The 24,156-nt window shown below is 44.6% G+C and overlaps 2 protein-coding genes across 6 annotated transcripts in view; one reads left to right on the forward strand and one right to left on the reverse strand.

Annotated features, from left to right (window-relative positions):
* The window catches only part of DLGAP2 (DLG associated protein 2), a 98,472-nt gene extending 84,609 nt beyond the window's left edge, over positions 1-13,863 (forward strand). The window contains exons 9-10 of the mRNA XM_054979527.1: positions 9,843-9,995; positions 13,645-13,863. Coding sequence (XP_054835502.1) covers positions 9,843-9,995; positions 13,645-13,863 — 372 coding nt within the window. The remainder of the gene's footprint in view (positions 1-9,842; positions 9,996-13,644) is intronic.
* On the reverse strand, positions 540-14,544 carry LOC129329840 (uncharacterized). 5 transcript variants are annotated; one of them, XR_008597029.1, is made up of 4 exons: positions 14,436-14,544; positions 9,819-9,956; positions 7,955-9,027; positions 540-5,558 (listed from the first exon to the last, which is right to left on the reverse strand). XR_008597029.1 is itself a non-coding variant. In XM_054979550.1 (4 exons), exon 4 carries the CDS (start codon positions 7,236-7,238, stop codon positions 5,469-5,471), a length of 1,770 nt encoding a protein of 589 aa, XP_054835525.1. In that variant the 5' UTR covers positions 7,239-8,070; positions 8,794-9,027; positions 9,819-9,956; positions 14,436-14,544; the 3' UTR covers positions 540-5,468. The 5 variants fall into 5 exon arrangements, 3 of the variants coding, with proteins under 3 accessions (XP_054835525.1, XP_054835533.1, XP_054835512.1); XM_054979550.1 differs by having other exon boundaries at positions 540-8,070; positions 8,794-9,027; XR_008597026.1 differs by having other exon boundaries at positions 2,024-2,040; positions 3,434-9,027.
* Between the last annotated feature and the right edge of the window lie 9,612 nt (positions 14,545-24,156).

Genomic DNA, 24,156 nt, shown 5'->3' on the forward strand with positions numbered 1-24,156 from the left:
TGAGACAGCTTGTAATGATTTTGAGTGCATGAGTGTGTCTTTAAATGCTTGGTATGGTACAGATGAAGAGTGGGGGTGAAAGAGAGGGATGAGTGAGTGAGATGATTGGTTGATGACTGAGTGTGGGTAGAGTGAATGCAGTTTTCAGTTACTGAGTGGAGACAAAAGATTGATTCTGGGGAAAGCAGGCAAGCTGTCTGCAGCCTGAGCGTGTGTAAGCATTTCTGAGAGAAATATAACCTGTGTGGAAATCTGAACTCTGTCTGTCTGAGAGGAACCCATTCATTCTATCTAAAGGAAGCAAACTGTGAGTGCGCCTGAGAGAAAGTCTGTGTGTATTTGAGTGAGAAATTGATATCTGAAGCAGGCAAACTGTGTGTGCAGCCTGAGAAAGTTTATGAAGATCTGAGTGACTGTGTCTATGAAAAGAAACTTTAAAAACAGATAATACTCTTTGAAACCATCAAACTTAAGAAATAATATGAAACCGATACGCTTCTTGTAAAAATAAAAGTTCATTTTGTTGGGGTTTTGGGGGGCTTATCCCAGAGTATCTGTTATTCCTATATCCCATTCCTATCCTCAGGGCCACATAGTACCACGAAGAAGCCTAACTTATGGGCGCGTTATTAAAGGGGAAATTTAAATTATTTTGGAATATAATTCCTGGTGGCAGCAATCTACCCAGAGTGAGCAAAAAGACAAAGGTTAAAGGCAAAATCTGAGAGAAAGAAAGGGGCTCATAACTAGACATGGGCAAGAACAGCATTACAAACAGAAAAAACCCACGAACAGCCCAATCTGCTGTTCGCAAGCAAGCTGTTCATGAGGCCACATCCTAAACGAACAGGTAGTCATTAAAAGCCTTGTTCATTGCCTTCGGCAGCCGTTCGGCAAGCCAGACAGTCTGGCACCTGCAATCAATCCCCTTGGCAACCGGAGGCAGGGAGGGACTGAAGTCTGTCTGAACTCCTTCCGGCTTTCCTTCTGGCTTTAACCCTTCAAAGTACTTCCAACAGAGAGTCCCATTTTTGCCACTGTGAAGAGAAAATGACAGCCAACAGGGAGACCCATGGATCATGCCTTTTCCAGGGTGCAATCTCTCTGAAACTTTGGGGGTCTTCAGAGGACAGTGAGGACTATGTCACCTGCAAATTTGATGGGTATTGGACATTGGGAAGGTCAGTTTGTGGGATGTTTAAATGGCCCTGCTCTTTGCACGTGGCAGGAAAGGGCCCTTTAAACTATCAGCTGGCAGGTGGCAGGGGGGAATCCTCCCTGCCGCCTGCCAGCTGATAGTTTAAAGGGATCTTTAAAGGGCCACGTAAGTGAGTTTGAGGGAAGGAGGAGCTAAGTGGGGGGTTGGGGTGGGGGTAGTTCTGGCCCCCACAAACAACGAATATGTCCAGGAACAGTCCATGTTTGTCCATGTTTGTTGTTCATTGTTTGTGGATGGCACCAAACAACAAACAGGGTGTTCGGGTTTTTTTTTCCATTCATGCCCATGTCTACTCATAACACAGCTCATCTTTCAAGCTGATGAGCTTGCCAGCCCACTCGGCAAGGCTGCCCTTGATGCATAGGTCACACATGGTCAACTATATGTTCATTCTTTGTTCAGTCAGAGGTTGCAGGTGGGATTTGATGCCCTCTTGTAGCCTTCTTACGAGAATGTGTACTGTTGGAACAAGGTCTGCACATCGTACACCTGAGTCCAGAAAGGAAGCCCTCTTCCTCTGAAGTGTTTGGATCAGTGGAATGACCAGACCCACAGTTGCCATATCTGACAAGACTGTCACACTGAAGTCCTTAGAGGACCTAAAATCCTCCACTGTCTTGGAGATGGTCAGCCAGTCCTCTTGGGTGAATTGACTCTCTTGTGAGGGTGCTCTTCTGCTCCTCCAAATGCTCAAGCATAGAGTGGGTAGAGTTCTAGCAAGTGCTCATGTCGCTGATCAGAAAGTGCTTTAGTACACCTGTCAGAACCTGCTTCTGGTGCATCTTCTTGCAAACCTTATAAGGAGGGCTTTAAACTAAATCCTATGGGGGAGAGAGTCAAAAATTCAAACCCTGTAACTGGAGAACGGAACACTGAAGACCTGCAGGGAGTGGAACATATGCTAGGAAACATTAACTTGCAGGTAAGCACAGAAACAAAAACCTCAGGGCATATAACTCATGGCTTTCGATGTCTGTAAACAAATGCACAGAGTATGGGAAACAAGCAGGAGGAATGTGACGTCCGAATACAGGAAGGGGACTATGACATAATAGACATTATTGAAATTTGGTGGAATGACACTACAATTGGATTACAAGGACTGAGGGATACAACTTGTTCAAAAGATAGACAAGGAAGGGGGGAGGAGTAGCATTATATGTAAAGGATGTGTATACGTGAGGAAATACATGTATCTTAGCATGGAAGTTCAGTTGAGAGTAAAAATAAAAGGAATATGAAATAATAGTGCCACTATGGTGGTGCTATAGACCACCAGAGCAAGCAGAAGACTTGGATGAGAAACTCTTAGAACAAATTACAGAGTTCACAAAGAGATGGGGCACAGTGGTCATGGGAAATAGTAAAGAGTCCAGTTGCACCTTTAAGACTAACCGACTTCATTGTAGCATAAGCTTTCGAGAACCACAGTTCTCTTCATCAGATGCGATAAACTAACAGGAGCAACAACATGGAATCATGCTATCCCATGGTTCCTGAATAACCTGCATATTTCCAGATTATTTGAGAATGCATAGCAGAGAATTCTGAAATGATGCAGGTTTCCCAAATACACCCCAAAATACCGGTAAGGTATTTTTTGGTATATTTTCAGACCAGGTATATGAAATCACACACCCCTACTTTAAGCACTTAATAACTGTCAAAGAACTTACAGTAGTTAAAGTATGTTCAAGTGTTTAATTTGTAAATAATTAAAGTTACAATGAAAAGTTGGACAACATATTTAATCCTATAGCTAGAACATTTGGGATTGATCCCTTGCATCTAACCATTCAAAATTGGAAGCTGTGTGCTATAGTGAATACAAGAGAATGCAACGAAAAGGAAATCATTTTGTATCAAAATAGAAACAGTGTAAGAAAAAATAGGCAAGAAGAAAGTAGCTAATAGTCAGAATGTTGTTTCCTAAGTTGGAGATGTATGAAGAATTAATCCTATACATTTTATAACCAAGCCAGGCATCTAATAAATTGTGACAGACAGCCAACATAATCAAGTTATGGGCTGACATCCCCTCTAAGGGTGGAAACAGAACAGCAACTGATAAAGCGTTGAGGTAGTTGCCCAGAAAACTACCAGCTGTATTTGTAGCAAAACATAAAGACATTATAAGTTACAGTATTACCACCTGGCCAGCAATTCAGCAAGCAGGGATAAAAAAACATGGAGCACGGAAGTTGCAAAGCTTACCTGTCTATTCCGCCCTGAGCCTGCTGGAAATGTGGGGAGGGTGGAATAAAAATTGAAAATAAATAAATAAATATACAGTTACCGCTATCACATGGTAAGCTTTTTTAATAGCTACTGAACGGCTATCTGCATTGATAATTAGTGGAATTTTTTTAACAATCAGTGTGTTGCTAGTGCACTGGGGCTATAACACTTGAAATAGTCAAACAGTTATATATATAATTTCTGAATAAGATCAAATTCAAGTATGTCTCAAGATGAAGCATCTCTGTTAATACCGTTTTTGAAGAGCCAATGCTGATAGCATGAAGCACTAGTATGCATTATTGATTTATATACATTTCAGTGGTACAAGGGAGCCCTCTTGTGACCAGAGGACATAAAGCAACAGAAGAGCAACTCTGGAAATGTTGTAGTATTTTTTTCTGATTGGAGTGCCTAGGAAAGAAGTATAATCTTCTTAAATAAGGGTAGAATGGACCGACTCAATGACTACCACTAGCATTCAATGACTACCACTGCAGACATTTTTTTAAGCATAAATTTTGGAGAAAATCTAGATTGTCTGGAGAAACACAAGAGTACTTACCTACATGTTTCGTTAAATCCTACCCACTGGATTGCAGTACACAGGAGTACCCTAGTTGAAAACTGGGCATAGAGAATGAATTTGTACCACACAACATGTGGTATAAACCTAATCTACTAGCTGAAGTGAAGCCTGCTTGCGGGGAGGGCGGGATATAAATACGATAAAAATAATATAATTTGGAGATGTGTTTCAATGTCTTTTTAAATCCTGTCCTTACTTCAAGAAACTCAGGACAAAATATATGGCCCTTTTCTTCTATGACGTAGGTTAGCTGAGAGAGAGTGGTAGGCTCAGGGGACATCTGATAAATTTAATGGTGAATGTGATGGTGAGTGAGGATTTACGCTTGTCTCCCTAATCTTAAATTAACACTCCAACCACTATACCACATTGGCTCTCTTCCATCCTCATGCTCCGCTAAGCGTTTGCCGCCTAGCACCGATGGGGGGAGGGAGGAGGACGCTTGTACAAACCCAGACCACACAAAGCTTGGAGAAAACATGGCCACAACTTTATTGAAACAGCAGTAAGGAGTATTGGCGCAGCATGTGGATCAGATCCCAGAACAACATCGGCTGACCCGCCTGCCAGCCGATGGACCTCAACCCCCAACGCGGAGGCCCCCAACTCCCCAAAAAGTGATCTGATCCAATGCCCACCGCCACTAGAGCCACCCGTGGCTCCTGCCAACACTCCTACCGCTGACCCAGTCCAAGAGGCCATCCTGGAGGTCTTGGAGCCAGATGTCCTGTCCCCAGCTGGAGTGATCCCTGTGTATGAGAAAGGGGCCCTGGAGGGGAGGGCGAATGCCCAGGTAAGCGCCCACCGCCCGAACCGGGCAAACTGACCCCCGCCGGGTGGCCCGCAGGCATAGGGTGACCCCCCTTCCCCGTTGATCCATCTTGGAGCGACGGATCGTGATGGACACTTGCTGGGGGGACCAGGAGACGTCCGCGAGGCTGAGCGCCCTGCCGCTTGGGTCATTCCGGGAGCCCGCCACCAGCTCGTCGACCCGCAGCGCCCCGAAGAAGGCCAGGGTAAAGGCTGTGTGGAACAGTTGAGCCTCGAAGGAGGACCAGCAGCAGTTGGGAAGGACCCCCAGGAGATGACGCAGGATGGAAAGAGAAATGGGGCGCCTCCTGTCGGCGGGAGGCGGAGCCAGCCTGGCCCAACCCTCGACGGCCCTGCGGGGAATGAAGCCACGGCATGGGTCGGGAAACCCTAGGGCCTTACAGAAGAAGGATACCGCTGCAAGCTCTTTCCACATGGAGTGGGGGGCCCGCCCCAGCACACGCAGGTGGGCCAGGTATCACAGCACCTCATCCTCAGAAGGGGGGAGGGCAGCCCCCCCGCCCGCCCCCCAGGTAAAACCCACGAAGCGCTCCATTGCCGCCGTGTAGGCCCTGAGTGTGGAGGGCGCAACTGAGCTAAGTACTCCCTGCATCACGATGTCCCGCCAGCCAGCCACAATTCCTCCGGGAAGGGATCCGGGATGCGTTGAGCCTCTGGCGCCAGTGCGAAGAACCTCTCCATCTGGAACCGAGACAACGTGTCTGCAAGGCCATTATCCACACCTGCTACATGACGGGCTGAGAAGGTAATGTTAGTGGCCAAACAGGTCAAGACAAAGCGGCAAACCAAGCGCATCACCCTCTCGGAGCAAGAGGACTGCCTGTTGATGACCCTGACCGTGGCCTGGTTGTCGCACCAGAACACCACCCGCTTGTCCCGCAGGAGGTCCCCCCAGATGGAGACCGCCACCAGTATGGGAAAGAACTCCAAGAATGTGAGGTCCCGAAGGACCCCTGCACTCGCCCACGAGGGGGGCCATGGCTGGGCGCACCACCAGCCCCTGAAGAAAACCCCGAACCCCAGGCTCCCGGCTGCGTCTGAGTGAACCTGGAGCGCGGTGCCCAGGTCGAGGGGGGCCTGCCACAGGGCGACGCCATTGAAACCGGACAGGAATCTCAGCCAGACCTCAAGATCTGCCTTGATGCCCTTGGTGAGGCGAATGTGGTGGTGAGGGGAAATAACCCCCCGGCAGGCCCTGGTAAGCCGCGCGCAAAAGGCCCGCCCTGGGGAGACCACCCTGCAGGCGAAGTTCAGGTGGCCAATTATCGACTGCAACTCCCTGAGGGTGCATTTCTTGCGAGCAAGTGTCCCCGTCAGGAGGTCCCGGAGGCGAGCCAGCTTGTCTGCCGGCAGCCGGGAAAGCCCAGCCACCGAGTCCAGCTCGATGCCCAGATAGGTGAGGCGGGGAGAAGGCCCCTCTGTCTTTTCTTCTGCCAGGGGGACGCCTAGCTCAGCCGCTAGCTCCTGGAAGATGCGGAGGCGGTCGGCGCAGGCCGGGCTGTTAGGGGGGGCCATGATGATAAAGTCGTCCAGGTAGTGACTAACAAAGGGGGCCCCCATGCGGTCCTTGGCAACCCATTCCAGGAAGGTGCTGAAGGTCTCGAAGGCCGCACAGGCGACCGAGCAACCCATGGGCATGGCCTTATCCACGTACCAGCGGTCACGAAACTTGAATCCCAGCAAGCACTGGTCGCTGGGGTGGATGGGCAGGAGCCGGAATGCCGACTGGATGTCGCACTTGGCCATGAGGGCCCCCCTCCCGCAAGCCCGCACTAGCCGAACTGCATGGTCGAATGAGGCGTACCTCACCGAACACAGCTCGGGTGGGATGGCTTCGTTCACTGAGGAGCCCCTGGGGTACGAAAGATGGTGTATGAGGCGGAACTCGCCCGGGGTTTTCTTGGGTACCACCCCCAGTGGGGAGACCCTGAGGTTGGGCAGAGGGGGGCTGTTAAACGGCCCTGCCACCCTCCCTGCGGCTACCTCCTTGTTAATTTTGGCAGCGAGCACCTCTGGCAACTCCCTGGCTGACCTGAGGTTGCTGGATGTGGCTGCCACGCGGGGGCCAGTGAAGGGGATACGAAAGCCAGAAGAGAAGCCCTCCCGCAGGAACCGGGCAGCCTGCCTGTCTGGGTATCTTGCCAGGAGGGGGGTGAGGGCATGGAGCCTGATGGGGGTGCGGGCCAGGCCCCCCAGCCCACAGAAGTGACTAGTTCCCGCTGCTGGCAGGCTGGGAAGCTGTGGGACCCGACCCTCCCTCCCTGCGTGTGCCGTTGTTGGAGGGCCGGCTGCCTCAAAAGGGCTGGGGGGCAGCTGAACCGCGGGGGCAAGCCAGGCGGGAGTGGGGCCCTCCGCAGGCATCGCAATTGTGCTCGAGACGGCACCTGGGCCGCTGGCACTTCCCTTGGTTGTATTCCCAGCACAGGCCCCTGCCCCGCTCCCTGCGGTAAGGCCAGCGGCCAGTGCGGGGGCCCTCTCCCCTGCCCTTCATGTGGGGTCCCACCAGCCAGAGCCATAGCTTCTGGTTGATGAGGTCCCAATGAGCCCTGGGGTTATGAGAGGCCCGCTTGCGAAAGGCCTCGTCGTAATCCAGGGCCGCCATGTCCCCGGCGAGGGCACGGGCCCTCAGAACATTTCCTAAGTGGTTTGAGAGGTGCCAACCCCTGTCAGGATAGGCGGCCTGCACCACCCCCAAGTAGACAGTGAAGCCTTCCAGCCAGTTTGCGAACGTGCGCTCGGCTGACTCCTTTTTGGCACCTTTTCCTTTTTTGAGGAGGGTGCAGACCTCCCATCCTCGGCTTCCGGCCTGAGCAGCGATAGGATGTCCACGTAAAAGCCGTCCAAGATGCGCTCTCGAGCCTTGCGAGACAGATGACTGCCCGGGGGGTCCTCATCGTCCGTGCAGGCTGCGGGCAGCGGGGGGCTATCCTTGGAGCCCCATACCTCCCGAGGGTCACCCTCGCCCCCCTGGTGCCCGAGACGCCGCCGCTGCGTCCACCTGGGAAGACCCGGGACCCGAGAGGCCACCTCCCAGTAATCGCCCTCCAGCTCCCCATCCTCAGAGGACGAGGACTCACCTGTGGTCCAGTCGCTGTCTGAGTCCTCATGGCGTCGTTGCTGTCTCTTCTTCCTGCGCCCAGACCTCTTCCTCTTTGCAGCCCGCTCCCGCCGACCGCTGGTCGACCGCTCTGAACTGGAGGATGGAGAGTGAGAGTCCTGCCGGCGTGCTGACCCCCTCTGCGTCTTGCGGCCCTTCTTCCGAGGGGGGGCCTCTACAGGCTCCGAGGCAGCTGTAGCCGCCCCAAGCCTGGAGTTCCCCAGGTGCTCTACCCTGGCTGTCAGGGCCTCCAGAGCCCTGCTAATGTGCTGGAGAGCCAGGGGGTCAGGGTCTGCCCTGGATTGCCCCCCTTGCGCCCCACCTGTTGCCTCCCTCCTAGCGGGCTTGCGACTCTTAGGAGGTCGCGCCACCCCACGCCCCACTCCTGTTTTGCCTGCCCGGCGAAGCCCGCTGGAGCCTGCCTCTGGGTCTCCCTGCGCACCGCTAGGGGAGGGGGAGAAAGGTAGCCTGCTGCCCCCCACCTTGCCCCGGGGTTGCACAGGCCCCTTGGGTCTGCTTGCCCTGCCCTCTTTAGTGGCAGGTGCTGCGGGCCTGGGGTGGGGCCTTCACCCCCCAGCAGCTCCCTTGCCAGCCCCCTGGGAGCGGCTCTTCCCTGCCGCCGGCTTCCTGGAAGGAGCCATGCCTGTTTTTTGCAGCAGACGCCCGCTTAAAGAGGAAAAACAGAGGTAGGGGGAAATAATGGTGCCGTTGACTGGAAAAAAGGCCCCCCACACCGAGCTCGCCCCTCGTTGGGCTGCCTTTTGCAGCATGGAGACCGGGGCTCAGCTAGACCCCAGGCCACGAGCTCCGAGCCCGCACCGCTCCGCCGCTCCTCCGAGACGGTCTTCTGCCGAGTGAAGGAAGGTCGCGCCGCTTCCTGCTGGAGCGAGGAAATGGGCCAGCTCACACCCTGCTCCTCGTCCAGCCCCGCGCCTCCTTCACTCGGTCTTCGCTGCTTCTCCTCGCGGCGCCCACAGTCCTCCTTCTCCGATCCGCGCCGCGCCGACATCTTCCGCCTTGCCTCGTCGCTCTCTGCCCCGGTCTCCGCTCCTCCTTCCAGATGCAACGAGCCAAAGTGAGGGTGGGCGGGGACGGCAGCTGGTTAAATACCCAGCTGCCGGACCTGAGTGAAGACTGCGGACCAGAGGTTCGCAGTCCCCGCCCCGCCCCTCCACGGAGCCGGCCCATGCCCCTGTTTGGCCGGCTCCAAAGTTTGAATTTGATTCGTCGTCGGCCCACCTGGGGGCTCCCGGATGGGCCGACGACGAAGACGCTGGCCTCGCTCCCTCCCGGCTTGACGGCGGCAACCGGGCGCCCGGTAAGTCGGACGCCCCCGTTTCTTAGACAATGTTTGGACATTGTTCCAAAAGTCTACTTGCTTTTAGATTAGTAACACTTGCGATAACTCCAAAATGGTGGCTAACGAATCATCTGTGGACCATCTGAGATTTTTTGGGCATGTAGTGCGTAAGATTGTTGTTGGGATCCACTGAGAGCAATACCCATTTAAAAGTTTGTGTTCACTGGAAGTTTTTTCACAGAGAGTTTTTACGAGAGCAGGTTTTCCCTTTCAAGTTTTTTCCCCCTATAACTATGATGGATTCAGTCTTCTGCTTTGTTTAAAGGAAAGCTCAGACTATCTAGAATGAGATGGACTTCAGTGCGCCATTTGGTGGTCCCAGTCATAAGCTGCTGTGATATCAGTATTGACTGAGTCAAGCTACCTAAATCTTGAAAACATTATTCATACCTCTGTCGTTGTGTAAGAAACCCGTGCTGTCTGTCAACAGTTTTACGATGTACCTAATATACGTAGTTGATATTCTTACTGTTGAATTACTTACATGTTTTTATTGTGTGTTCCTCAGGATCCCAGTGCCATGCCCCGGCCAACTTCACAGGACCTAGCAGGATTCTGGGACTTGTTACAGTTATCAATTGAAGATGTCAGTATGAAGTTTGATGAACTGCACCAGCTGAAACTGAATGAATGGAAAATAATAGAATCACCTGAAAGAAAGGTAAGAATACTGTGGACCGCATAAGTCATATTCAGTTTGGACCGAAGTGTACAGCCTCCTTGTGTTGCATGTGATTAATTTCTGTTCAGTTAATAACTAAGTGAAGATCTGATACAAAAACAAACAATTAAAGCAGAAAAAAAGAAAAAAAATAATGTACGCAACTGTTTACTGTACTTTATTAGGACCAAACAGTGCTTTGAGTCTTTGCTTCACCAAAACAAATCTTGAAAATAAAAGAAGGATGTGAATGTCTGCACCAGCAGGGATTAGATTCACATACGACCCTTGTTGTTCTGTCAGGGATTGGTTCCAAGGGTTAATTTAAACCAGTAGGGGTGATTGTTGTGAGGCTCTCCCCTTCCACTTTACTCCCCATGCCGTTTCGTTTCCCCAAGAGCACCGTTTTACTGAAGGGGTAGAGAGAAGTGGGAAAGTTCTGTCCTACTGGCAGAAGTAAACCAAGCTCTGCCTTTGGCTCTGGTCTTCCGTCCGAGCTATAGAGGAGGGAACGTTAGGCCAGCCAATGTGCTCACGAGAACTATGTAGGTGCGTTGTTTTCGCTATGAAGGGAAGAATTCTGTTATGGGAAAACATACTGGCTCTCCATTGTCACTTTAACAAAGTGATTTCAGCAGGCAGTACAAACCGGTCTTAATCTGATTGCGATAATGTTTTTGAACAATCGCTTTTCTAAGGTTGAATTTGTACTTGCACTCTAAAGCTGCTTTGGGGATCTGTAGTTCTTGTTAAACATTTATAGCTCCAGTAACTGACATGCCCTGTTTCTTTCTGATGCTCGTCAGACTGAACAGTGGCTGTAGCTATCGCAGCTGCTGAGAGCCACCAGGGGCCTCCAAACTGAGTCCCTTGGAGTCTCGCTCATGCCACCCAAAGCCGATTTAAACAGTTAATGAAAGCAAATGGCATGATTTATCTATCTACATTAGACCCCAGGGTGTCAGGAATGTCTCCTTCTCTCAGCAGGTCTGGTGGCTACCTAACTAGGGTTTATAAATGTGTTAAATAGAGTATTTCAAATGAAAAGGATTTTTTTTTCCAAAATTGAACTATGCCCTTTCCAACGTAGTTTTCATACTGACATCCAAAAACATACTTGTGAGATGGCAGGAAATCTATTACAGCAATCTTAAACAGGTCTACTCAGAATTCTGCTCAAGTCTATTCAATGAATATACTCCCAAGAAAGTGTTCTTAGGATGGTACTGTAAGCCTCTCAACAAAGAATGATATTAAGTGATGGTTCATGCATGCCCTTTCACCTGTTGACTCCTGCCATCTCCTTGGGTACATTGTGAATTTGGTAGAAAAAGGTGGAGCTTTCCAGTTTTTACTGATGGCCACGGAATAGTACTTGAGAAGAAAATTATCACAAGTGCATATTAGCATAGGTAAGTGTAATCAGCGAAGGGGACTTATTTATAAATTAATAGAATGGAAACCTAGAAACCTGTTGAAATATTTTCCCTATAAGCAGTACTTGACTTTGGCTATATCTTTGTTTGGCATACCAAAAACATAAAACATTCACACTGTGGCCTGAAAAAAATTATGGTGAAGAGAACTCGATTTTTTACTATTTTTTTTCATAATTAGTGTTTGCATACACAAGTTGCATCATTGGTACTTGTGTGCTGCATATCAGTTTGCACCTCCAATTTACTTAGAGATCCAGTGGTGGTTCCGCTAATTAAGGCTAGCATTCCCCGACATGATACCCATGGATGCAACGGTACCACCCGCCATGTGCTTCAGGAAAGTAGGCGGAGCCATTGTGGAGGCAGAACCAGTGACTGGCTTCCTCTAGGAAAATAATGGGGCTTTTCACTCAGATCCTTCCCACTGCTCACGGAGAGAAAATCCAGGATTCTGTAAACAAGACCTGCAGAAGAGGGGGACAGAGAGAGCACCAGAGCAATCGAGCACTCTTTTCTGCCTTGATCTGTAACCCTGTTTACAAGTTGCAGTGAACACACATATAATCCATACAAGTATACAGTGTCCGCTTGACTGTTCTTTGTTACGTACATTGAATAATTTTCACTTGGCATTAAATGCTTCTGTAGCTGAACATGCAATATAAACCCCACATTTATCCAGGTACTGGTCTCCACTTGCCCTCATAAAGTGAACATATGTTGGCTCTTCCTTCCAAAATTGTGTATGCACTTTGTTGTGCCTCAAAATTCTAAAGGTTCCCTCCAGATTAAAAAAGTTGAGAACCCCTGTATAAACTACTAAGATGAGATGGGTTTTCTAAATTTACAGAAGAGCAAAGTATAAACTAAAAACTTGGAAAGATTAAAAGGTAAACTTTTCTCTTGCGCCATACATGGAAGAAACAGGATTCTGGCCGGTAAACAGGATTCACTAATGCCATAACTTTCTTTGGAGGGCCAATATAAAAATAACATGTTCAACATCAAATGCAGCAGCCTGAACCACAAACATCTCTCCTTGTGATAGTCGATTGATATGCTGGAGCTTATCTCTGCTAACTAAAGAAAAAAAAAGTAGTACATAACTGATGGCATGAGTACAGAGGATAGAGATGTGCCGGCAGCTGCTCTCATGTTCAGTGGAGACCAAATTCTACAGCACGGGTCTAATTAAAAAATCTCTCTTTTAGGCAATGCGCCTGTCACTTCGTCCACACTGAGAATTCAGTGCAGAGATGAGAGTCAGGATGTCCTTCAAGCATTTCTATGTTCTATTGATTTCAGTGGGAAAATTAAAAACACTTTTAACTTTGGCTGGATCATGCATGCCCTTTCTTTCCAAATGTAGTCCTTTTGAATGGGGTTCAAGTGGAGTGTGTGAAACATATTCCTGTTGCTGTACCTACAAAGAGAACACAGAGTTCAGTGGATTTGTTATTAACTTTGGAGGATAAGCTTTCATAACTGAGGAAATCTCTAGATTTGTGTGCGACTGATGGCATTAGGGAAATCAAAATATTTTTCAGCTGATATTTCACTATCATAAAATGAGAGAACTTTGAAATTCAGGGACCCAATTTAGATATTTGTATCAGTGCAGCCACACTTTTTCCAGCTGCGACACACACACACAAATCCACACAGCATTCAAGCTGGCAGAAATCAGAATTTTCTAGGACAAATCATGCAGCTACATTCCTGAGGATGCTTATGATAAATAATAATCGTAGATATTTTATTTTGCATTCTCTAGGTTTAGAAACAAGCCTGTAGAGAATGACTGAAAGGCGTGATTTAATAAGATATTGACAGTTTATCTGCACTTTTAATGTTTTAATTCTGTGTAATGTGTTTAGCTGCTATAAAGGAACAGTTGTATTTATAAAATATTGTAAAGGGACTACTGAGAATGATGATATTTTGAAACATGTCTAGCCTTTTACGGTTTACAACAGGAATGTTCTGAAGATTATAGATATGTTGTTCGTATATTGTATTGGTTTCAAAGAACAGACTTGTTTTTAGGTATATCTTTGCTCTTCAACCTTGTTTTGATTTGGTTTGGTGCTGCCGGTGATGTTTCACTTGGAAGAACTCTGTCAAATATTGAAAGGGACTCTAAGGTGGCACTTAATGTTCTTCTATCCTTTTTAACATTTTTCCTTTCTGTTTTTAAACACTCCTTTTAGGAAGAAAGAAAAGTTCCTCCTCCAGTACCAAAGAAGCCCCCAAAAGGAAAATTCCCTATCACGAGAGAGAAGTCTCTAGATCTGCCCGACAGACAACGTCAAGAAGCCCGAAGACGGCTAATGGCTGCTAAAAGAGCAGCCTCTTTTCGGCAGAATTCAGCTACAGAGCGTGCAGACAGCATTGAGATATATATCCCAGAGGCCCAAACTAGGCTTTAAAGACCAGAATGCTGCATAGTTTCTTCTTCTTCTTCTTTTTTTAAAAAAAAGAACCAAACAAAGCAAAATGCTTGTACAGTTTGTCTCCTCCCTGCTAAACCTGGTCACATTCTTTTCCCCTCCTACCGAATGGGCCCTTGGTGTTGTGCCCCTCGTGCCACAGGCACAGTGGAATGCTTTTGAGTTCCTTGGAATTTGCTGAGCCTGTTGCAAGAACTCCAGTTGTGTTCCCTTTTTTTTGTAGTGATTATCAGACTAAACAATCAGCTCCAATGGATAGGGCTTCTTGAGACCTTACTTATCCAATATGTTCTCAGAGGACAACAAGAAACACCTCTCGAGATGGAACCCAGCTTACTTTTTTGTTATTTATATTTTTATAAATGATGTGATAACTAGGGATAAGAATATAACAAACTTTCAAATGGGTGCATCTCACCATTCACCAGAGGCATTAGCTAATCCAAGTAGAAGGTGCTACAAATGTAAAGTGCAAGAAAGAAAGAAAACCCATTTCTCTCTCTTTCTCTTCCTCTCTCTCTCTGCTTCTCTTTGACCTCCAGTTTCCTTACCTTGTATTCAGCTAAAGTTTTTGCCCACACGCTCTGCTGTTTTGCTCATCTTCATTACTACAAAATAACATGAGGCCTATCATCTCACATCAAGTTGAGTTTTTGGAGACAAACAGGGATATCCAGCCATGAAACTCCAAAGTTCACCAGGAACGAATAAAGAAGCATAGAAATATCTGATTGTGGTGAGAACATCCAGCCCTGTGAGAAAAGTGAATCATTACAAATGTTCAGAAGTCTGATGGGGGGGAAATGCAAAAGGACTTTAGTTAAAAATAAAATGAAATGAAAAGGGACGCCTTACGAATTTAGATCTTGTGTAGCAAGATGTGAAAAGTTCTATTACTCTTTTGGAACATGCATTGCATTTTAAACAGTTCTTTTATGCTGTAGTTATTTTGTTTACAACATGGATTTTTTTTTTAAATTTTAAGCTGTACTACATGTAATATTTGAAAGTCTCAAAATGCTAGACCAATTGAGTTTCCAGGGTATCCTTTAAAACAAAAACAAAAAAATACAAAAAACCTTTGCTTGTTTAAAATACCAGTTGTGATGTTGTAACCAGTTTAAGAAATATGAATGTGAGTGGTAAGTATATCTCAGTTTAAATGGTAATCTTAAGGTTAAAAAGGTGAACTGTGGTTTACATTTGTAATTTTATTCAGATTTTTTTTTTCCTATGCAGTATTAGTTAACGATAAGGGAAAGTCTCTTGATGGTTGTTTCAGATTTATAGGACATAATTTCAAGAGGTGTGTGACTTCTAACTATAGGATTTAAGGAAAGCATCCTTCCCCGCCCCCACCCCAGCAAGCCTCTGTTTAATACCAAGGAAAATCTCGAAATATTATGCTTGGACATGAAATAACCTCTTAATAGTGTTGACTTATTTATCTTTCCAGTGGTATGATTCTAGTTCTCTGAAGTCTTCAGAAGACAACACACACAAACACACAAATCAGGGTTTGGAATGAAACAGAATACAAAAACTGAATTGCATCCATGAGACAAATTCTGTTACAAGTCTTAGTTGAACAATCTGTACTTAGCCATAGGCAGAACAGCTCCTTAAATGATACTACAGCACTTTGGTTCTTCACTTTGATGAGCACTTTAAATATGTACTTTGCAAGCCCTTCCTTCCATCACGTGACTGAAAAATGCTAGACGTTATAGGAGGTTAAGCAGATCCAATAATGGGTTTCTCCGCTCTCCCCCCTTTTCTCCAATGTATTTTGTTAAGCATGCATTCTGTTTTAGGGCAAAGCTGATATTAGCATGTTTAGCTTCAAGATATGAATCTTTAGAGTTGAATGTTTGCGAAAAGAGGGAACCCTGTAAATTGAGCCTAATATCTTGTGTAAATTTTACCAACTAGCCTTAAACTGCATTTGGAAGCAAAAAACCAAGAGGAATGTATAACATTAAAAATGCAAAAAAAAAATCCTAAAATATTATTCTGTAATGATTAGGATATTCCCCCTTCCCAGTGTGTTCATAGAAGTTCTGGGGAAAAGCCAACTCCTGGGTAGTGTATAATGTTAATGCTGCTTACCATTCTGTTTTAAATGCAAGTATATTTGCAGGTATCTTTAAAGATGAGGGGTTTTTTTTCCAAGTGGAGCTGCTACATAGAAGTAACTACATGAAAGTAAAAGAATAGTTTATGCATTTCTTAGAAACAGCAGATTTAAAATAGATCTTCCTCTCCCTCTCTTTCCTGTCCCACCATACCTAAGGCAGCTGATCTGTTTTAATCTCATTTATTCAACAGATAAGGCCAAATCATATATGCTTTGCTTATTAAACTCCATGCAGAGCAGGAACTGATGGTAATAAGGTAACCTGCTGCATTTGACCCCTTCACCATATTCCATGTAAAAAAGGCAAACAATTTTAGAGAATCCGCACCTGTCACCTGTAACATCTAGTCTGAAACAGTATTCGCTCATATGCCCCATTAAGAATTTGGATGCGGAATTCTTTGTTAAATGAAAAACAGTTCTTCTGTATCACATGTTCCTTGAGTGGAGCTTGAACAGCCGGCCGTAATGGCTGCGGCAACTCAAGCCAGCATGTCAATGAGGCATTGTACTGCACTCCGCCATCCCTAAAGGAACTTCATGAAACAGAAGCTACTTTTCTGTGCCGGCGAGACCTTTGTTTTTATTATTTTTACTTCACTTTCTGTTTCTAAAATGAACATCTACTCTTACTAATAAGTAAGGCACAAAGCATGAAGGATAAACTAGGCCAATGTGATCGAGCCGAACACTAACCTGCACGTTGTCCATGCAGTGATGGGAAGACGTTGAATATGAGCCTTTGCCTCCGTACATCCCACTGTTTATTCCACCTCTGTTCCAAAGAAAACTATTTAAAATGTAAACCAGATGCCTTCTGCTAACTGATAAAATGTTACCTGTTCTCAAAACAAGTTTTTTAAGTGCAATATATTCAATTTCTTTTGTACAGGGAAGATTTAAACAATAATGGCAGTTAATAAGCCATGCTTCTCATGTATTGTATATTAATTTGTTGGGGGGAAATAAAATTAATGTTTATAATAATTTGTGTTGCAAGTCAGTTGGCCCCAGTCTAGAGTAAACTCCAAAGTCTACAGAGAGAGTTACTACCATATGTGGTTCAAACAAAATAATTTATCATATGATTAAAAGATAAAATTTCTCTCTTTATATAAAAGATATAAAATTTAATTTTATAGCACCATAATGGTGAAATCTACCATGTTCAATTAAACTTGATGCAGTTACCACATTGTGAATTATGATATCAGCCAGACAGGTAAATTGTTATTTCGTTGTCTGTAAAAATTCAACTGTAATAAGCGGAATTCGTAAAGATATTGAACAAGGGCCCTAGTTCTGTGTGCACTTACCTATGACTAACAGTATAATCCTAAACAGAGTTATACCCTTCTAAATCCCATTGAGGTCCATGGGCTTAGAAAGATGTAATTTTGCTTAGGTTAGCAGCACTATAAATCCCATTGAAGATTATAGGACTTAGTTCTAAGTAAAGATGCACAGGATTGGGCTGAATGGAACAAAAGCTCTCTGGATAAAGACAGAAAAGAATCTAGACTTGTTTTCCAGTGATCTCTGTGGTTGTTTGCTATCATTTCCATTCCACTGTTTGTCAGTTAAACATCATGATGTTTTGTGGGTTGCCATTTGATTTATTAGCATGGCCTTTCTTGTAAGAATGAGTAATGTCACTAAGTAAGACCAAAAACAGAATTTTTATTTCATTTTAGTTCATCAGAAACACAGTAAATGCTTGTCGTCTGTTGAATTCGAAACAACAAGCTCAAGAATGCAGAAGTAATTTGTGAGGTTCACACAAAAGCATTTCCGATAGTAACAGCTATTGTTTCATTTCTATTCAGACATCTGTGCCAGGAGATGTGCGCTTTGAAATGTGCTTGATGTAGCCTGTAATCCAGAGGCTTATGTGAATGAAAGAGTACTTACCTGTTCTAGATGACATTCTACATCTCCAAAGAAAAAGAAAACAATTATATTCTAGATGAACCTTTCATTAACAAAAGAAAACAGGAAGTAGGATTAAGCAAGTTCCTCAAGAGTCAGCCCCCATTAAGACTCACTCTATCTTTTATCCATGTGTTTTGCTCAGACAATCATCCATCCCATTTCCAGGACTTTGAAAGAACCCAAAGATTCAAAGCAGAACCTGTTTCCCAGAAGAGAAATTAAATGGGAACACACGTCCACAATTCTGAGAACTGGGATCCCGGGGAAAGTGGCAATGTAAAAATAGCAACAAAACAATAGAAGCCCCTTCAAAACTAGCTCATTCTTTGTGTGTTGAAAATAATTTTAAATACATATTATTTTAGCATATAAAGGGTTAATTCTGAAGCGGAGTTGTTGTTTGCTTGCTTGTTTGTTCTTCGCGGCACAGGGGTGTGCGTTGCCTAAGGTCCCTAACGGTGCGATCCTAAAAAGAGTTACGTCCTTCTAATTCCATTGAATTCACTTGTCTTAGAAGGGTGTAACTCTAATTAGGATTGCACTGTGAATCTCAGAGTCAGCTATGTATACTCTGTGGGATTTTTAAAAAGATTCCGCATGTCCCAATCTACATGGCCCAGGAATATACTGAGAGAAAAAAAATGTGTGAAGTTCTCTTGGACTTCATCAGAACTCCCACAGATCACATCGTGGAATCACAAATCAATTGTGAAATCAACCCTAATGGGGTTTTGTAATCATGCTTAAAACCAAGACCCAGAGGACTTGGATCACGCAAGTGCTGATCCTAGAAATTATATTGTCTTTAGCAATACTGGAAGGGAGAGGTGGTATTTCTCAGAGACAAGTTTGCTGAATTTTCTGAGCACTTCTGCTATTTCCTTGAAGAGGGTGTGCTAAAATGAACCCTCAACATTTTGAACCTCCCCAAGTATATCCAGGGGAAAATACACAAATTCTTTATCGTTACTTTACTATGCTAAAAATACAGGGTTGGATCTAACAACTCACTTCAGCTATGTGAGTCATCTTGTTCTGGTGGAAGGACTGTTGCTCTATCAGCGCAAGATTCCTTCCTCCAGAACAATGCTGTTCATTTAATAGAAGAAGGTCAATGGATTCACCCCTATATTTTAATAAGCAGTGCAAAATTAAATTTAAAACCAGGAGACTTCTGTTCCTATTTTAGCCTTTAAATCTCATAAGGTGATAGTTTGGTAGGACTGCAAACAACATTAACAGTAAGAGAACCACACAGCTATTTGACAAAATTGATCACATGTTTAATGTGCTGGAGGACTCTATCCTGCCGTCTCCAGTTTGGAAAAAAAAGAACCAATACCAGGCAGAATAGAGAGAGTTGGGCGAGGGAGACTGATGGTCTCACCCAGGATATAGCAGCTTTATGTGTTCAAAGAACTGGAAGCAAATAAGCATTGAACTGTGCACTTTAATTGTATTGGGTTCAATGGGATGGGGTGTAGGCATCCATAACTTTTGCCGGACTGTGCTCAAAGTGCCTGTGCCTTTTTTGTTCTCCTTTTTCTTACTCATCCTGACCCAAGTAGGACCATGTGTAGAACTTGACTTCTGTGCAGGTACCCCAGCTGCAAAAGGAATGAGGATACACTAGGGCTCAGCAGTCCCAGTCCAATAACTGTCTATTGTGCTACTTTTGAAGGGCAAGAGGAAAAGGCAGATGGCTGACTCAGTGCCCATCCATACCTCTTCCACCTAATACTTCTTTTGGCAGTGCTACGGTCAACACCGTGTGCAGCCACTGGGGCTTACTTGTCTCAATGACAGTGGTTTCACCATTCAGATGTGCATGTGCTTCTCATGCAGCTATGGATACGCTGGCTGGAAGAAAGCCAGCCTGGGAGTTTCCATCATTCCTTTCCCTTCTTTCTCTCTTTGTCCCTTTTGTACATTTTGCTAGCATTTGTATCGTTCTTTGACACGTTGAACTTTTTTTCTCTTTCGGCAGCCGTTTCTTCATGATAGCTGTAGCTCATCTCTGGAAATCTGCTGCTTGTTCTCAGAAAGATCTGTGTGATGGAAAAGAGGAGCAAAATAAGGTTGATTCTACATGAGCAATCAGCAAGGATTTTACACGAGGAAGCTTGTTTCCATCTCTAGATTTCTGTTGGGGATTTGGGGTAATAACAAACTCTCAGCCAGGCGTATACAAATCACTTCAAAGTTGATCAAATCACTGGCATTCCTCCAGCTTTGAAGTGATGCAGATATCTGACATTAGATACCTGTTTATATAGATAACAAAGAGGGTGCTTGCCCACAGAGATCTGACAAATTAAAATTGCAGGATTATAGGAACAGCAAAGATAAGGGTATCAGTGATCGTTTCTACCCACTCAAACTCTACTAGTGAACAATTCTGTAATGACCAACTCTTAACAAGGGAGGTTTGTTCCTTTTTAAATGGCAGCTATAGCAAATGCCTGAACGCCGCTTTTGCTTCAGGCATCAACACAAGTTTCGCCTTAATTCTGAACCCAGTTTCCCCAACATCAGTCTAGGCCAGTTTCATTGCATTCGAGGCTATCACACTAGATATGCAACACAGAATAGAAACGAGCCAACGCTTGTTTTGGACACAAGTGCACATCATTGGAAGCAGTTACTTTCTTCTTCCAAGCAGGCAATAGTCACAACAGAGAAAGTAGATGCCGAACTGTAAACAAAGCTATTTTCATAAGCATCTACTTAAAATCACGGAAACGCAAGTACCCAGTTACGTTTGAAGTCCCATCAGGTACTCTGTGCTTCGTGATGAATATTTTGCCAGTCCTCCATAATTGATACTCTGTCTACTTTCACCTCAACTTTACATCATCACTTTCTGTGAAATCTGCATTCATACTTGTGCATTGATTTACCTCTGAAGTTTTAATATTGGTCTCCATTTCAATTTTAAAGGGCTCAGCATGTATGAATTATTTCCTCCATACATTGATTTTTTGGGTGGGGGGTTGGTTTTTGGATTTTTTTTTCAATCCCTTTAAAACAGTGAAAACTAAACACTGCTCTAGAAATGTTCTTTCCTGTGAAAACAAAAAAGCCAGTCAGTCTGTACAGCTTCTTCTGTGCAGAAAGAAATTCATAGGTTCACTTAGTGCATAATGTGCCAAAATCTTCAAGTGTGGCCTAAGGACTAAATTAAATGCCTCCTATAGAATTCCAAGGAATGTTAGAAACAGGAAACTAGCTCTTTAGTTTATTGTTAAAGAATTATATATATAAATATATATATTATATATATATATACACACACATAAGAAATCATATCAACAATGAGGATGAACTGAGTGCCAAATATTTGCCATCTGTATAAATCTACACTTCATTGGAATTAAAACTATTTTATGTAATTCTGTTTCTCATGCTTTTATGGTTCTTTTGATAAGTTCTGTTTAGTAGCATGCAGGATACCTAAATTTGAATGTAGAGTATAATGTTTCATTGCAACAATAATTTCTTGCTTCTCAGTAATATCTTATTTACCAAAAAAAAAAAAAGTTGTTTGTTGGTTAGTTGGTTTGGAACATCCTTGCCAATTGTTTTACTCCTGATTTACTTTTTTCATGATCTTCTATTTGCCTTCAGCTAATTGTAAGAGCAACAAATGCGCTTCACTATCCCCCCCACCCCCACCCATTGGCTCTTTTATGAAGCTGCCTCTCTCCATTGGTTCCTGTATTGTTTATGATCATCTTCTGTAAATAATTCTGCAATTAAATTTTTTGAGAAAAGTGGCTTTACTCTTTATTAACCCAGCCTTGACCTACTGAAAAAATACAGCAAGTTAGTAGTTTCTTTCACAAGTTATTAACCAGATGCCAAATCTCACATACTGCAAATGTATCCTTAGCAAGGGATGTACTGAAGAATAGGATAGCTAGCAGAACCCGTTTAGTTCCTCTAAAAGCAGTACCATTGTAATATATTACTTGCAGCCTACATACAGATGAAGGCAACAGACCTACTCTTTAGAGATGAGCTGTTCTAATAAACAGGCAGAAGTGTAATGTGCAATTTAAAGGGCAAAAGTCTTGCCTAAGGGTTAAACCATATATTCAATTTATAACGATTAAGGCAGCTCCAAAATGGGGCAAATAACTCTCCCCTAACTCTCACCTCCCCACCTGTGGACTTTTATAATGCTGATCCCTGAAGTTGCCATGTGGCTGTGTGGAAAGTGAATTGGGTCCGGGCAACCTGGACCTGACTCATTATAAAATGTAACATGTAGTCTGGCCATCATTGCTATGCAAATCTTCACCCTAACCCCTTTAACATATGCCTGTTTTCTCCCCATTCACAACCCAAAGCAGCTTCCAGCTAGGGATGTTCAGCATCCCCTTGCTTATGTCCCCATTTTGTGTCTCATGCCATATACCCGCCCTGTCCTTGCTACTTAGACTGCCTTTGGAGACAACCCAGAATCTGGTTCAAAATGTAGCACCTAAGTTATTGTCAGTGAGTGATTCCGCACACGTTGGATAATGCACTTCCAATCCTCTTTATAGATCATTTGGAACAGATTTTTTCTTGTGCAGAACAAAAAATCCACCTCAAACGATTGATAATGTGCATTGAAAGTGCATTATCCAATGTGTGCAGAATCAGCCAGTGTCTAGATGCCAGGAACATATATTGCAGATATTAAAATAGCAGCATTGCCTACCAGTTTGTTTTTGGACTCAGTTCAAGGGGCTAGTAATAACCCTTAAAAATGCTTAATGATCTGGAGCCTATGAATCTGTAGGATCTCCATTATGTCCCACTGCACCAATTATATTCTGCTAGCTGTCATTTCCTGCTTATTCCTGCCGCTCAACCAGGCTTGCTTGCCCGGTATCTATTAAATCCCGTTCCTTTCAGTATTAGCCTGTGCTTTATTTTTATTTACAATTTGCCTTTCTCACTGAGACTCGAGGCAGATTACTCAGTATAAGTCAATGCAGTCAAGAGGATGTATGTGACATCCAATAAACAAAGCAATCAAAGTAGGATTGCAGAAATTTGAAACAAAGAGAAAGTGGTGTTACTAATTATAAAACAATGCAGAGACACGGGATAGTACATATGTAAACAGATAATACACCCTATATGCAATTGTATAGTACTCAGTCCCATTTCCTTTATTAAATCAACTTCCATTTATTAAATCAACTTCCATTATAATATTGCCCTATTACCTGGAGAGCCAGTTTAAGAGCGACAGGACTCTAATCTGGAGAACCAGGTTTGATTCCCCACTCCTCCCCTTGAAGCCAGCTGGGTGACCTTGGGTCAGTCGCATCTTCTAGGAACTCTCTCAGCCCCACCCACCTCACAGGGTGTTTTATTGTGGGGATAATAACATACTTTATAAACTGCTCTGAGTGGGTTTTAAGTTGTCCTGAAGGGTGGTATATAAATCAAATGTTGTTGTTATAGCAATGCCTGAACAATTCTGTTTTACATGGTTTGTGGAATTACACAAGTATGGAAGCATTCCAGACTTCCTCCAGCAGGCCATCCCACAAGGTGGGGGCCATAACAGAGAATGTACATATACAGGCAATTGTTGTTCTTACCCATTTTCAGACACCTGCAGATAGCCTTGAAGAGATGAGCAAACCTATAGTGGCGGAGCATAGAAGGATGCGACCTTGAAGATATGAAGGTCCAAGGTAATGAAATACTTTGTATGTTAAAACCAGTGCTCTAAACGGAACCTGGTAACTGATGCATAGCCAATGGGATGACTGCAAAATGGAAGTAATATTCACACTGCACCTAGCTCCTGATAACAACCCCATTGCAGAATTTTGTACTGACTGGAATCTCCAAATTAGCTTCAAAGGCAGACCCATTCTCATTGCCTAGTATCGTTGTCACTGTTGAAAGGGTCCAGGTGGGCAGATCAGTTGAGTCCAGGTAGAGGGCATCTTCTGGGCTAAACTAAGTCTGAAGAAAACTTTTTTTGCAGCTGCATTAACTTGCTTCTTGACCAGTAATGCTGGGCCCAGTATAACCACTGGGCTCTTAACTGAATCAGCAAGGATTGCCTGAACCCTACTGAGAGTGGCACACGCCAGATCCTCCAAGATGAGATGCCCAGGAGGGCAGGTTCCCTGGAGGTGCTTAGGAAGCACTGCAACCCTTTGCTGCTTGTGCAGGCATTTCGTGGGACC

Source organism: Eublepharis macularius, chromosome 1 (genome assembly GCF_028583425.1).
Source record: "Eublepharis macularius isolate TG4126 chromosome 1, MPM_Emac_v1.0, whole genome shotgun sequence".
Taxonomy (NCBI): Eukaryota; Metazoa; Chordata; class Lepidosauria; order Squamata; family Eublepharidae; genus Eublepharis; species Eublepharis macularius.